General features: G+C 43.8%; 1 protein-coding gene across 14 annotated transcripts in view; it reads right to left on the bottom strand.

The window, feature by feature from the left end:
* The window catches only part of CCDC57 (coiled-coil domain containing 57), a 107,898-nt gene that overhangs the window by 29,080 nt on the left and 63,555 nt on the right, over window positions 1-15,263 (bottom strand). For 11 of the 14 annotated variants that reach the window (XM_033846793.2, XM_073798286.1, XM_073798284.1 and 8 more), the window contains 3 exons: window positions 6,566-6,666; window positions 2,130-2,249; window positions 1,482-1,698 (listed from right to left, as the gene is read on the bottom strand). In XM_033846793.2, the coding sequence (XP_033702684.1) occupies window positions 1,482-1,698; window positions 2,130-2,249; window positions 6,566-6,666 (438 nt within the window). Of the gene's footprint in view, window positions 1-1,481; window positions 1,699-2,129; window positions 2,250-6,565; window positions 6,667-15,263 lie in introns of those variants that run through there. The other 3 variants (XM_073798295.1, XM_073798297.1, XR_012328771.1) reach the window with 2 other exon arrangements.

Genomic DNA, 15,263 nt, shown 5'->3' with positions numbered 1-15,263 from the left:
CGCACCTCAACAAAGAGCCCGTGTGCTGCAACAAAAGATTCTGCATGCCACAACTAAGACCTGACCCAGCCAATAAATAAATAAATATTTAAAAAAAAACTGGTGTGGGGACATTTGGATTGCCACCTGGGGTTAAAAAAAGTTTGGTTCCTATTTCATAACCTACACAGTGATAAATTCCAAATGGATCCTGGATTTAATTATGAAAAAAGGAAACCATAACTGTATTAGAAGACATCATGGCAGAATAATCTTCAATCTTGGAGTGGAAAAAACCCAAGTATGGCACAAAACCCAGAAAGGATTAAAAACAAGAACATTAATTAAATTACATAAAAATAAAAAAATACGTGCATGACAAAAACTACCATAGGCAAAGTCAAAAAACAAATGAAAAACTGTGGGAAAATATTTGCAATTCATATCTCAGAAAAGGTCTGATTTCCATTATATATAATAAGCTCATACAAATCAATAAGAAAAAGATTATAAACCCAGTATACAAATGGGCAGAGAACTGAAGAAAAGGAAAAGGAAATGACTCAAACATGTGAAAAGATGCACAACCTCCTAACAGGAGAAATATGAATTAAAATGACACCTAACAGACTGGCAAAGATTATAGTTCGATGACACTGCTGGAGAGGGTCTGGGGAAAGATGCCCTCTCAGCCTTTGCTGGGTGGGTGTGAACTGGTACCACCTGATGGAGCCCAACTAACATCTTCTCAAACTGGACATGCACATACCTTTGGACAAAACAATACACCCTCCGGGAATTTACATTTACGCTTTTATGCATGCGCTACAGCATGTACAAGGTAATTCACTGTAACGTTATTGGTGACGGCAAAAGATTGGAAATAATCGAAAATGCCCATTGGTACATTGGGCACAGCAGGAAGCATTCATGCATTGAGGCTGAGAGCCGAGAATGAGGGCGCTTGCTGTGAGCTGATCCGGAAGGGGATCCAAGTTCATTCCTCCAACCCCGGTCTTCAAACAGCCTCCCCTCCGCCCACCCTGCTTACTACATCTTGGTCTCACGCAGTTCCCCCAAAGGTGGCCCTTCAAATGAACTTTCCTGAGAACCTCACAGTGAGCGAGTTTCCCGGGGGCAGAGGACACGCACTTCGTGGGCTGCCCTGGCCTTGTGAGGCTGAGCAGAACACAGAACACCCGCCTGCCCGTGTCACAGACTGACCACAGTGCCCCCACCCTCGCGACCTGTGGGCTCTACTCTGGGTAGACATGGTGACATGGTCAGCTGGACGCGGGGCTGGGAGACACCCTCTGTCCCTGGGGGACGGTCAGGCACCAAATCAGAGGACAGGACTGCAGAATTTACAGATTCCCTAACCACAGCAGGAAGAACGCCGTGCTCACTCTGTGTGTCAGCCTGCGAGTGGCCACCACAGCTGTCCTCATGGCCAGCACCCAGACCAATGGGGCAACGGCCTGGGGATGTACGTCTTCACCTACCTGGAGGCGAGTCGTCCTGGGAGGTGAGGCCAGAAGGGCTGGATCCCAGGTCCAGTAACTTCCATGTGTCCTGGAGGGAACTGCTGGCAAGTGATGAGGACCTTTGGGTGTGGTGGCCATTTTCCTCCTGGAATTCTTGAGCCAGGCGTGGCTTTGGGGACTGGTTTTCTTTCTGAGGAGCTGATCTGCAAGTCACTGTGGAGATTCTGTGTTGCCTCTGTGAAAGAGAGAAAAGAGAATTATCCTTGAAAGCCACCCTCTCTCCCTGCCCTCCTGGGGTGATAAGACAGTGGACGTGGCCCGAGGAGGGGCTCTGGACATTTAAACATGAAACATGGGGGATTCCCTGGCGAACCAGTGGTTAGGACTCTGTGCGTTCACTGCCGAGGGCCCGGGTTCAATCGGGTTCAATCCCTGGTCGGGGAACTAAGATTCCACAAGCTGCGCGGTGCAGCTAAAAAAAAAAACATGAAACACAATCCCGAGGGAGGCGAGGGAGGTGGGATTGGGGACCAGGGCCAATGCCCTGAGGTGAAGTCCTGTCACTCTGGGCAACGGCCACCCTCTCTGACACGAAGCACTCCAGTTCCAGGTGCTTCCTGGGTCGGGATGTGGCATGAAGACCTGGCCCTGGTGGATCCTGCGTACCAGCCCTGGCCCCGCTGTGCAGCCTGGCTCAGCATCCCTTCTGCAGACTGTCTGTGCCAAGCGGGCTTGGCTCTCTCCTGAGCGTTCAGAGAAACATTCTTTCTTGGCATTCTTAGAGTCCTGTCGTGGAAATTTAAATAAAAGAAATTCAGTGTTCGTGGGTCATTGATGGGGTACCTTACTGAGTTTTCCCTCAAGATTAGGGAGAAACGCTCTCCCCAAATTTCTGATATGAGGGACTTACTCGGCTCTGTGACAAGCCAAAGTGGGGAACCTGCTTGGGTTCACCGGCCAGGACGAATTTAACAGGCCTCATCATGGCAATCGAAGTACCTCCCCGCCCTCGAGGGCAACCAAGCACCGGAAAGTCACACAACCTTCCTGTGGTGCCCAGGGAGGGCACCCTGGGCCCTGCCAGGCACACAAGGGGCCCTGCAGCTCTTGTTTGTGACACATCTTCAGTGCACAGCTGGCCCCCTGCAGCCTAAACACTAACATCTTCCCTCTGAGGGGAAGCCTGTGGAAAAGCAGTCAGGAGGGGTCACCGAGGAGAACCGAAGCCCGGGACTGTGCAGAGCCCTGCACGGAGGGCCACCTGCTGCTGCCGCTTCTCCTGCTCAAGTTTAATTAAGTTTTGGATTTTCAGCCAAGTAATGCACTCATACATTTTCGTTTTAACTTTCAGTTAAACTTTCAGATCCCACAAGCCACAAACAAACAAACAAACAAACAAACTTATCTAAACTGATGGAGAGTCTGTATTAGGTCAAATTATATGAAATTGCTGGTATCTGACCACTTTTGACCCATAAAATGGCAATTTTGTATGGTTCAACATAATACTAAAGCCTACAGCAAACATACTACCTGAAGATTAAAAATGGGAAAAGCATTCTCTGTAAACCAGGACAAATGTGTGGGTGTCAGCCACCCAGTTTTTCTCCACGCTGTGTGGGGTCCTGCCCAGGACAGTGGGGTGAGAAAAGATGAATGGTGTGAGGCCAGAAAAGGAAGCAGCCCGGTCCTTACCCCAGATGCTACGTCCATCAACACACAAAAGCAAAGAGAAATACTGACACATGTGTTGGCATCAATCAGTTCAGAAGAGTTAATAGCTACAAAATCATTTTACAAAAGTCAACTCTGTTCCAAATGACCAGCAACAGTAGGAAAGTGTAAGTTTAAAGGGATGTTGAAGAGAAACAGACTGGTACAGCTATTAGACAATTATTCATCAATAAAAAGATGAGCTCTCAAGCCAGGAAGAGACATGGAGGAACCTTACACGCATGTTGCTAAGGGAAGGACGCCCATCTGAGAAGGCTACTTGTTGTTTGATTCCAACTCTGTGACATCCTGGAAAAGGCAAAACCATGAACACAGGAACAAGATCAGTGGTTGCCAGGGGTTACGGGTGATGAATAGTGGAGCACAGAGGAGTTTTAGGGCCATGAAACTACTCTGTGTGATGCTATAATAATGAGCATGTGCCATTATACACTAGTCCAAACCCGTAGAAAGTGTGCCAAGAGTGACCCCTGATGTAAACTGTGGACTGTGCTGATGACGTGTCAGGGCAGGCTCATTGATTCTAACAAATTAACCGCTTTGTTGGGGGTTGCTGATGACACGGGAGGCTGTGCGCTTGTCGGGGCAGGAGGTACACGGGAACTCTCTATACTTTCCGCTCAATTTTGCTGTGAATCTGAAACTGCTCTGAAAAACGAAGCCTATTTATTAAAAAATTTTTGATAGCAACAAAAACAGGTGACTACATTTTGTTGACCTCTGAAATACCTATATGTGACACACTATAAAGGATCTTCATGCATTGTCTGAAGGTATAGGCCAGTATAACAACTTGACAGTGTCATTCAACAGTATCTAAGGAAGATAAAACGTACACAGCCTAGAACACAGCAATTCTGATCCTAGGTCCATGCCCGAGAAACTTCTGCACATGAGGACATCTGTAACAATGTTCACACCAAAGAAATGGTAACTGACCTAAATGCCCATCAATCGAAGAATGGATAAGTAAATGCTCGTGTATTCACAAAATAGAAAGAAAATACACCAACTTGTGTCTAGACCTGGGGTCGGCAAAGCACAACTTGTAGACCAAATCCTGCCCACCACATTTTTTGGTACAGCCTATGAGCTAAAAATAGTTTTTACATTTTTAAATAGTTGAAAAAAATCAAAAAAGAAGAAAAATATTTCATGACATGAAAATTATGAAATTAAAGTTACAAGGTCCATAAACTTTTACTGGAGCACATCCATGCCCGCCTGTTTACATATCTCCTGTGCTGGCATTCAGGACAAACGCAGAGTTGAGAAGTTGCAACAGAGACTCTGGCCCTTACAGGCGGGAATATTCACTATTTGGTCCTTTACAGAAAAGGTTTACCAATTCCTGAACTAAAGCTACATGTACCAACATATACACAGTTGACCCTTGAACAACATGTGTTTGAACTGGGCAGGTCCCCTCATATGCAGAGTTTTTTCAATAAATATGCAGTACAGGACTACATGATCCATAGCTGGCTGAATCCACGGATGCAGAACCACCGATACACAGGGACGACTGTAAAGTTAAACGTGGATTTTCGACCACTGGTGGGGGGTCTGTGCCCCTAACCCCCATGATGTTCAAGGGCCAACGGTGTACATCAGAAACACAGTGCTGAATGAGAGCATGTGTACAGAACGATGTACACACAGCTCGGTGTGATTTACACAGATTCTTTAAATATCTGCTGAGAGAGAGAAACACCAGGCTCGGGAAAGTCTGAAGGGACCATGGATATTGGGGGCAGAACACTCAAAGGGGTTTTAACTTACAACATTTTGCTTATTAAGTTGGATGGTGTACACACAGGTTTCATTATATTAGTCTTTTTATCTTAGAAGTCTAAAAATACTTAATAAAAATAAATGCATAAATAACAATATCCACCCAACAGAGAATAAATGGAAAGAACAACCAAGAAAATTCTATAAAGGAACAGAAACAAGGGCAAGCTGTTATATGTATTTGTAACTTATTAAAACATTACGAAGCTACGGGATTCAGAGCCGGAGAGCACCTGCTCAGGAGCAGACAGTTCACTGGAACTGTACAGAAAGTAAATGCAGAACCCGAACCTAACAATGCTGCAGCATCAGGCCCATCACCTACCAAGCACTGGCCTAACTTCTCAAAAATGCCAATGTTGTGAAAGACAAAGAAGGGCTGAGAAGTCGTCCAGGCTGAAGGAGACATGTGCACATACACGTGTGGGCTGCATGCCACACAGGTCCTGGACGGCCTGCTTGGTGGAGGAGGATGGCTGAAAAGAGGTGACTGGCAAAATCTGAAGACGGAATATGTATTAAATTCTGGGACTGCATTAATGTTATGTTTCCTGATTTTGATAATTTATATTTTACTGCAGCTATATGTCAGGGAGTGTCCTTGTATTCTGACATCCAGGGGCTCAATGTCTGCAACTTAGATCTACCTATTTCTCTAAAATGTGGAGGAAGCAGAGGGAGGGAAGAGAAAGAATGATAAAGCAAATGTAGCAAAAAGTTAACAATTGGTTAATCTAAGTGAAGGGTATATGTGCTATTCTTGCAACTTTGTGTAAATTTGAAGTTATTTCAAAATAAAAAATTAAACACAAACATAAGCAAGAGTATAGATTTTCAGTACATGATAAAAATGTCAATTCAAAATCAGTGAGAAAAAGGAGGATAATTACTTACAGGGTACTATGACAATTAGTAAAATAGAACAACTAGAGAAACAGGTGAATATTTACCTAAACTCAAAATATAGAAAGAAACCTCTAAGCCAGAAAACAGTGAAATAAACCTTTAAAGTAGACTGACAGGGTTCATTAGATGAAAAAAAAGTTATCTGTGGATTTTTTAAAAAAAGAAAAATTAAAAGGCAAATGACAAGTTTGAGAAACATGTGTAACAGAGAAGGAACAATTTCCTTAACACATAAAGAACCCCTACAAACTAACAAGAAAAATACAAACACACAAGTAGAAAAATTAGCTAAAAACTTCCATAAATAACCCACAAAAGAAGAAATATAAATGGCTGATAAATAGATTAAAAAATTTAAAATTGCTCCAAATATAAGACATTTTTAAAAGATGCATTTTTTAAACTATTATGTTGGTAAAGATTTAGAAAATAATACCTAGGTAGGTAAAGCTATATAATAAAACATATATATATATATTATACTTTGTAATTTTGAAAAATAGCAGGAAACACACTGATATGTTACTGGCAACTATGTTGAAATGCTAAAAGTTGGAAACTTTTTAAATTGTGTTTACTGTATTTTGAAGTTTCTGTTATGAAATGAAGTATTTAAGCAATCAGTAAAAAGTTATTAGAAATAAGTTTCTTACGTAAAGGAGTGTTACCTGAGTTGTGAGACGGGGTTGCAACGGTCCCAAGCGTGCATCAGGTGCCTCACCTGAACCCTGGGCCTCAGGGGTAGGAAGGGGGTGATGAGGCAGCTTCCCTATAAACGAGATGAGGGAAATGGTTTGTCCTCTGTGTGCACGTCACTTGGGTTTCTCTCGTGGTGAATTCAAATACTCAAGAAGAACAGTAAGTACCTCTTCAAAACCAAAGTCACTTCTCTTTCAAGACAACTTGGGGGGTGGACACCTGTGACTTATACAACACACACCAGCATTTCAGCAGACTTCAGAACACACAGAAGCCTTCCACAGCAGCACATACCCCTTATGCAGCTTCTCAAAGTGGCAGTCATGAGCCATCCATTAAGAGACCCAAAGACATACCCTCTCCGCAGCAGAGAAAAATAAGAAGCAAAAGTTTAAGTATATACACTTGAGGATTATTCTTGTAATCAATGCTTCAGCAGTCTTCTTTGAAAATAGGCGTAAACATCTTAGATTAACTTTATCTAAAACTTTTTTTCGCCGGCAGTGGGGGGTGGGGGACTAACTTTGTTTTGCATGACACAGAAACAACCAACTGTAACTTCTCAGTTGCACTATTCTTGTTATGAACTCTCATCAGATCTTTCACTTTTGAAAATTATTAGTAAGTTAACCATGGCCATGTTAAGTCTTTGACATCTCCATGGACAAAAAAAATGTTGTCTGCCATTTCAATAAACAAAGAATGTTGCCTGCCACCAAGCTATCAGCCTCTGCAGCCACCCCAACTGTGCACCCTGAGGGGATTTGGGATGGAGAAAAACAGGACGCTGTCCCTACATAGTTAAGATGCATATCAAAGGAATGATTTCAATGGGCCCAAGGTCTTGCATCTTCCCATAGGTAGAAAGGCACTAAAATCCTCGAGGTGTCTGCTTTTTGTGATTAGCAGTAATCTTTTGATGTCTCACTACATATATATTGTTTCAGCAAGAACTCCTACATATTCTTTCTCCTCCCTGACCTCTTTGGAACAGTCTCTCAGATCCATCTGACAGGCTACCTTCCCAGACTACAGTCCTCAGTAACGTTCTTGAATAAAACATAATTCTCAACTTTTAGGTTGTGCATTTTTTCTTCAGTGAACATCTACAAAGAGTTTGTTTACTTTAATGGAAAAAAAATGAAAGAAAGAAGAAAAAGGAGAGAAAGCTTTACAGTCAGGTCAGCACAGTGGGAAAAGACTGTGCTTACAGGCATTGCTTAGACCACCGTGAGGCCATCCCAGTGGACTGACTCAGGATTTCCAGAACCCTAGTCAAGAAGCAGATGGACCATTGAGACCTCAGAACCAAGACTGAGAGGAACAAGGATTAACCACCTAGGACTGAAGGAACCAATCAGGGACGAGGCAGCTGTTGTTGGGAACACTATAGATGTGATTTTAATGTTCTCCTTTCTAGATATGCAAGGAACTCTTTCTTTTTCCCCTTAAGCTGTCTGTAGTCCACATACATTTAGTGGTCTCTGGTTTTGTAAACTGAAATGAAACATTGCTAAGTGGTATCTTGTTCTCCCTGCCCAAGTCCTCCAGAACTCAGAAACTCCTGTTGACTATTCTTACTTGCCTGACAATATAGTAATTTGCATAGGCTCAAAGAGAATCTGTCCTTGTTTTTACCAGGATTTGACTGGAAATGTGGATTATGCAGCCAAGGCCCTGCCTGGGCAGCCAGAGTTGAGAATGATACTCATTTAATTATCAGGACCCATTGCCTGTAAGGATCTGTGGTTGACTTCATGGAGCAATGCTCACAAAGCCCTCCCTCCCAGGATAACTGGCAGGTGCCAGGCTCACAGAGGGTTAAGGAAGGTCATCTCCTGGCAGGTCCAGGAACCTCAGAATATTTTGGAAACCTCAAGAAAAAAGGAATTTTCTCAAAATCACCAAGCAGGTGAAACATGGAGAGTTCTTGGCTTCCTGGACTCAGGACAACAAACAAGCTTTCAACAGTCCAATCTGAAATCGTGATGGAAAGTTCCAGCAAAGCAAACTCAAGAAGTCTAACACCGTGAATTAACACTCCTGCTGCGCCTATGGAAACGATCAGGCCAAATGATACCAGACTTGTTTTGTGATCAAGAATAGTCTTTGAGATTCTTTTTCTTTTTCTTTTTTCTTTTGGCCACGCTGTGCGACTTGTGGGATCTTAGTTCCCCAACCAGGAATTGAACATAAGCCCTCAGCAGTGAAAGCGCAGAGTCCTAACCATTGGACCGCCAGGGAATTCCCCGAGATTATTTTTTTATCAAAAGCTGAGAAACTGTAGGGAGGGACTTCTCTGGTGGCACAGTGGTTAAGAATCCGCCTGCCAAAACAGGGGACACGGGTTCGAACCCTGGGCCGGGAAGATCCCACATGCCACGGAGCACCTAAGCCTGAGCGCCACAACTCCTGAGCCTGCGCTCCAGAGCCCACAAGCCACAACTACTGAGCCCGCATGCCACAACTACTGAAGCCTGTGCACCTAGAGCCCGTGCTCTGTATCAAGAGAAGCCACCGCAGTGAGAAGTCTGTGCACTGCAACGAAGAGTAGCCCCTGCTCGCCACAACTAGAGAAAGACCACACGCAGCAACGAAGACCCAAGGCAGCCAAAAGTAAATAAATTAATTTTTTAAAAAAGAAACTGCAGGGAAAAAACTGTGTTCCAATGGAAACTGCATAGCCTACTGCGCACCCTGAGGAGCTATCAGGTTCTTGCCTCTCATTGTGCCTGAACTACTTTACAACTCTGGAAGTTGACAGACATGCAAACTACACCTTGTCCCTTGGAGTTTTCATGGGCTCCCCCTCCCCCCTTTAGAGAAACCAGTTCTGCCCCATTTGCAATTCAATTCCTTTACTCCAAATAAATTTGTGCTCCTGATTTTTCCTTGGAATTGCTTATAACATGTGACTGATTTCCTCACTGTTTAGTAAACAGAAGAGAATTCTAAACACGGGATCTTTTTTTTTTTTTTTTTTCGGGATCATTTTCATACCTGTTTGAGAGCCATATTTTACTTCTTTCTGAAAATTACTTTTTAAAACCTGGTTAAAGAAATATTATTAAATGTTATTAAACATCAGAAAGGACACTGAATAATATGAACCATGATGAGCTATTAACTGTCATGAACACTTCTGCTCTAAGTAACATGGCATGAAAATTGATACAACACAATGGTGAGGAGGAGAAATGGACAGAAATACAAGAGCAGTGCAAGATTTTAACACAAAGATCATGGTTCTTGGCTTTTCAAGTTGACGAGTATAAAGAAGTTTAGACAGAATGTTAATAATTGTATTTAAGCTGAGGCGTCCCAGCACTGGAGCCTACAGGCTGTTGGGTGGGGCTGGGTCTTCGTGCCAGGGTGGTGGTCTCCAGGAGAGCTCACGCCAGTGGGTGTTCCCTGGTACCTCCGCCACCAGTGTCCTTGTCCCCACAGTGAGCTGCAGCTGCCTCCCACCTCCTCGGAGACACCCCAAGACCAGCAGGATAGTCTTCGGTATTTTGCTCATTTGTTCATCCATGTGAACATAAAATCCAGTTTGTCCAGCTCCTTGAAAAAAATATGCTGGGATTTTGATCAGTTTGAGAATTGACGTCATCAAAAAAGTAAACTCTCTGTATCAGTGGACATACTATATCTCTGTTTATCTAGGTCTTCTTTAGCATCTTTAATAAAACTGTAATTTTTTTCCAATAAGAAAAAAATATATTTAATAAGGCTGCTTAATAGAACAGACTCAAAAGTAGACTTCAACTCATGCTTAAAAATAACTGAAGGAATTCTTTTTTAAATAAATTTATTTATTTATTTTTGGCTGAGTTGGGTCCTCGTTGCTGCACGCGGGCTTTCCCCAGTTGCGGCAAGTGGGGGCTACTCTTTGTTGTGGTGCGCAGGCTTCTCATTGCGGTGGCTTCTCTTGTTGCAGAGCACGGCTCTAGGTGAACAGGCTTCAGTAGTTGTGGCTCGTGGGCTTAGTTGCTCCGCGGCATGTGGGATCTTCCTGGACCAGGGCTCGAACCCACGTCCCCTGCATTGGCAGTTGGATCCTTATAAACACTGCACCACCAGGGAAGCCCACTAAAGGAATTTTGAAACTCTCTCTTGTGAAAATTAACCAAGGGAATCTCACTAAGATGGAGTGGGAGACCAGAAGGGGAGCCCTTATGCACGTCCCACTCACATCAATACAGATCCTAACAGAAGAGACTACCTTGCATCTCCATACGGAAGTGACACTGCTTTACTGCTGCCTGTGGGAGGAAGACATTCTCCTTGCCTGGCAGCAGCCCAACCAATGAGAGATCATTACAGCTCAGCCAATGAAAAACCACTACACTTTGAACCCCCATTTTCCTCCAATGGACTGTTTATAATGGCTCCCCACAATGTCCCCTTCTCCTCTATAAAAGAGTTTCCTCTCTTTTGCTTTACCCGACTTGCATGTGGTTCACCATAGTTGTATGTTCTGAACTGCAATTCTTTGCTGCTCCTTAATAAACTCGTTTTGCTGATAAAAATAACTGTTTTAGGTTAACATTACATGGAGGTCCAACCGAGATCCAGAGCAGACCCCTGACAACCCCAAGGCTGGTGAGCAAACAGGTGTGGTACCAACAGAGCCCACTGAGCTCACTGTTTTTCTAGTCACCCCTGGAGTTTGAGGGTAAGCTTTTCTCCTGGATCTGAGCTCCACTCTTTTTGCATTTGGAAGCTCTCTAGGCTTTATCTGGGATCTGTTCAAAGGCTTCATCCTTTTTTGTTAAGGCCTTGTTTTGTCCGTGAGTACTCACTTGGCACTTCAGCCGGACTTGAAATCAGGCTGTCCCTATTGGAACTGTGCTGGCATTTGGTCCAATTCCTTTTGGAACTGGGCTGTTCCTATTTGGAACTGTGCCATTCAGCCTCTGGCCTGATTCCGTTGGGATCAGGCTGTCCCTACTGGAACTGTGATGCTATTTGGCCTGCAGGCTGTTTAAGAATTACCTCTTTGCTTTAGAGAAAAAAAAAAAAAACTCTCGAAAATGGGATCCCAGTTATCTAAATGTCTTGAGGGCACCCCACATTCAAGGACCCTGTCTGATTTTATGTTTAAAAACCACAGCCCCTCCTCCTGCACATTTCTATGGGGAAATTTCAGGCTCCCCAAACTTACCTTTCTTAAAACTATATTAGCCATAGCTCTGAAATCATCAAAATTAAACCGGGTGCCTCTTTTGGTTGCTATTTTGAGGCTTCCAAACATTATCAGGAATTTAAAATTGCTTCCCTGCAAATACAATAATTACATTAACTGAGGCAAACAATTAAAGAAAGACAAAATGGCTCTGAAGTCTCACGCTCAGCTCCCCCAACTCCTTTGTCCCTGGTGTCATCTTGTTCATCCTCCCACCCCTGCTTCTTTGTCTCAGGCTCTGCCACCCTCTGAACCTATCAGAACCTGCCCTTTAAAGTGAAATATTCTGAGGGTCCAAAGAGACCCCAGATTACTTATGTTCCCTTGAGGAAGGGTGAATTGCCAGACGCAGTTAAAGACTTTCCTAAAGTAACTGAGGGCCCCCCCGTAGGTTTGCTGGAGAATTTAGCATAGTTATTCAAACCTACCAGTCTGGTTTCTCAGATTTATATCAGTTAGTTTACATGCTTTTTGAGGGGCAAGCCAAACACTGGATGAAATTAGCCCGATGGAAACACCCTGGAGGGGATTTAGAAAAACAAACCCCTAGCTTCTGGCAAGAGGTCAGAACGTGCTGAAAACCTCCACCAGCAATTACAGTCGTCTTTCCTAAGCCTGTTGATGGGAATAAAATTTAGGTTTTCACAAAAAAATCTGATGAACCTGTTCATAACTATTATAATTGACTTCACATTGTTTTTAAAGAAAATTCTGGTCTTCCTTCAGATGTTCAAACCACTCAGATACCCCTTATCTCCATACTTATGAATGGGCTGAACCAGGATCTTTCTCTTTTAAAAGAACAAGGGTGGAATGGGAAATTACGTCCACTCTAGACTTAGTTAACTTGGCAAATTAGTTCACTCGAATCCTAGATGAATCACCTAAAAGAAAGACCACTAGGGCTCCCCTGGTGGCGCAGTGGTTGAGAGTCCGCCTGCCGATGCAGGGGACACGGGTTCATGCCCCGGTCCGGGAAGTTCCCACATGCCGCGGAGCGGCTGGACCCATGAGCCATGGCCGCTAAGCCTGCGCGGCCGGAGCCTGTGCTCCGCAACGGGAGAGGCCACAACAGTGAGAGGCCCACGTACTGCAAAAAAAAAAAAAAAAAAAAAGAAAGACCACTAAATTCTTAATCTTCAACTCCCGAAAATGAAGGCCCCTTAACGAAACCCAAAACCTTCTAGTTTCTGCTATTACTGTAAAGAGCGAGGACACTGGAAAGACTGTTACAAGTTTAAGTGTTTCGGGCATCTTCAGCCCTCTAACCAGCCTTTCCAATATCCTCTTAACTCCCAATGAGGGGCTCCAAGGAAGGACAGAGGCTCTTCCAATCCTCTCCTTGAATCAGCTTGGAGAAGCCACTCTCCAGATTGGGAACGAATCTCTCTCTGTCCTTACAGACACCAGACCACACTCTCAGTGCTCAGCCCCACTGCTAGAAAGGAGCCCCTGCCTCAAAATACTAAACTGGTCCAAATACTGGGGGATCTCTAATGCACCTCAACAGGGTCCTGTTTCTGAACCTATTCCCTTTTGCTTAGACCCTTTAAGAGATACACACCCTCTTCTCCTTAGCTCCTCCGTCCCTATTCATTTAATAGGCTGAGACTTCTTGGAAAAGTATCATGCCTGAACTTCTTTCTCCCAAAAGGGGGAAACAGTTCTAAAATTTGACAGTCGCCATCAAAATAGCCACCAGGTGAATTAAATGATCCTTTGACATCTTTTATTTGCTCTGTCTCCAACGGTTCTGGAACTGATTCCGGAAACACTAATCATTTGTCCCTATTGAATCAGCTACCACTCTCCTTATGGGCAAATTCTCCAATTGGTATTGGCAAAATCCACAGTGTACCTCCCATCGAGATTCAAATAGATCCCTCAAAACCTCTCCTCAAGTAAAAAAGCCCTTCAAGGTATAAAGTCCATAATAGAAGACTTTGAGGCTTATGGCCTCATTATCCCCTACAGTAGTTCGTGTGGTACTCCTATCTCACCCGTGAGAAAACCCGTTTCCTCTCGTTTTACTGGACTTCCACGTGGTTCACCGTAGCTGCAGTCCTAAATGGCAATTCTTTGCTGTTCCCATTTTGCTGGAAAAATAACTGGCCATTTTTGTGTTCTAGGTGAACAATCCTAACCTAACTTGAGTGAAATAGAAAACCTGAGCCCATAGGGGCAGAACATCTGGCAACTAATCACCCTGATAATATGATCCCTCAAAACCCCTGGGACATGGCCAAAGCCATACTCAGATGGGAAATTCACACCTTAAAAAATGCAATTACTGGGCTTGCTTGATGGTACAGTGGTTGAGAATCCGCCTGCCAATGCAGGGGACACGGGTTCGAGCCCTGGTCCGAGAAGATCCCACATGCCGCGGAGCAACTAAGCTGTGAGCCACAACTACTGAGCCTGCGCTCTAGAGCCCATGAGCCACAACCACTGAGCCTGCGTGCCACAACTACTGAAGCCCACACACCTAGAGCCCGTGCTCTGCAACAAGAGAAGCCACTGCAATGAGAAGCCTGCACACCACAACGAAGAGTAGCCCCTGCTCGTCGCAACTAGAGAAAGACCGCACACAGCAATGAAGACCCAATGCGGCTAAAAATAAATAAATTTATATATATATAAAATGCAATTACTAAACAAAAAAGAATGAAGTAAATGTTTAAGAAATCAGGGAAAGAACAATAAAATTATCCCAAGGAAAAGAATGAATAAAGATGAAATGGAAACTTCTGGTAAAGACACAGGAATCTACCCATTGGCTCCAAGCAGTCACCTTTGAGGAAACCCCCTGGAAGGTAGCAGAGAAATTTTAAAACACACACACACACACACACACACACACACACACACACACACACACACACAATGTAAATAAACACATCTAACATGCTCCAGAAGAGATTAGAAAGAAATAGGAAGAAGTGGTATTTAAAGAAACAATGGGTGAATGGATAAAGAAGATGTGGCAGATATATACAATGGAATATTACTCAGCCATAAAAAGAAACAAAATTGAGTTATTTGTAGTGAGGTGGATGGACCTAGAGACTGTCATACAGAGTGAAGTAAGTCAGAAAGAGCAAAAAAAATACCGTATGCTAACACATATATATGGAATCTAAAAAAAAAAATGGTTCTGAAGAACCTAGGGGCAGGACAGGAATAAAGATGCAGACGTAGAGAATGGACTTGAGGACATGGGGAGGGGGAAGGGTAAGCTGGGACGAAGTGAGAGAGTGGCACTGACATATATACACTACCAAATGTAAAACAGATAGCTAGTGGGAAGCAGCCGCATAGCACAGGGAGATCAGCTCGGTGCTTTGTGACCACCTAGAGGGGTGGGATAGGGAGGGTGGGAGGGAGACACAAGAGGGAGGAGATATGGGGATGTATGTAAATGTATAGCTGATTCACTTTGTTATACAGCAGAAACTAATACACCACAGTAAAGCAATTATACT

The sequence above is a fragment of the Tursiops truncatus genome, chromosome 20, assembly GCF_011762595.2.
Source record: "Tursiops truncatus isolate mTurTru1 chromosome 20, mTurTru1.mat.Y, whole genome shotgun sequence".
Classification (NCBI taxonomy): Eukaryota; Metazoa; Chordata; class Mammalia; order Artiodactyla; family Delphinidae; genus Tursiops; species Tursiops truncatus.
This window is presented reverse-complemented; position numbering and strand designations above follow the sequence as displayed.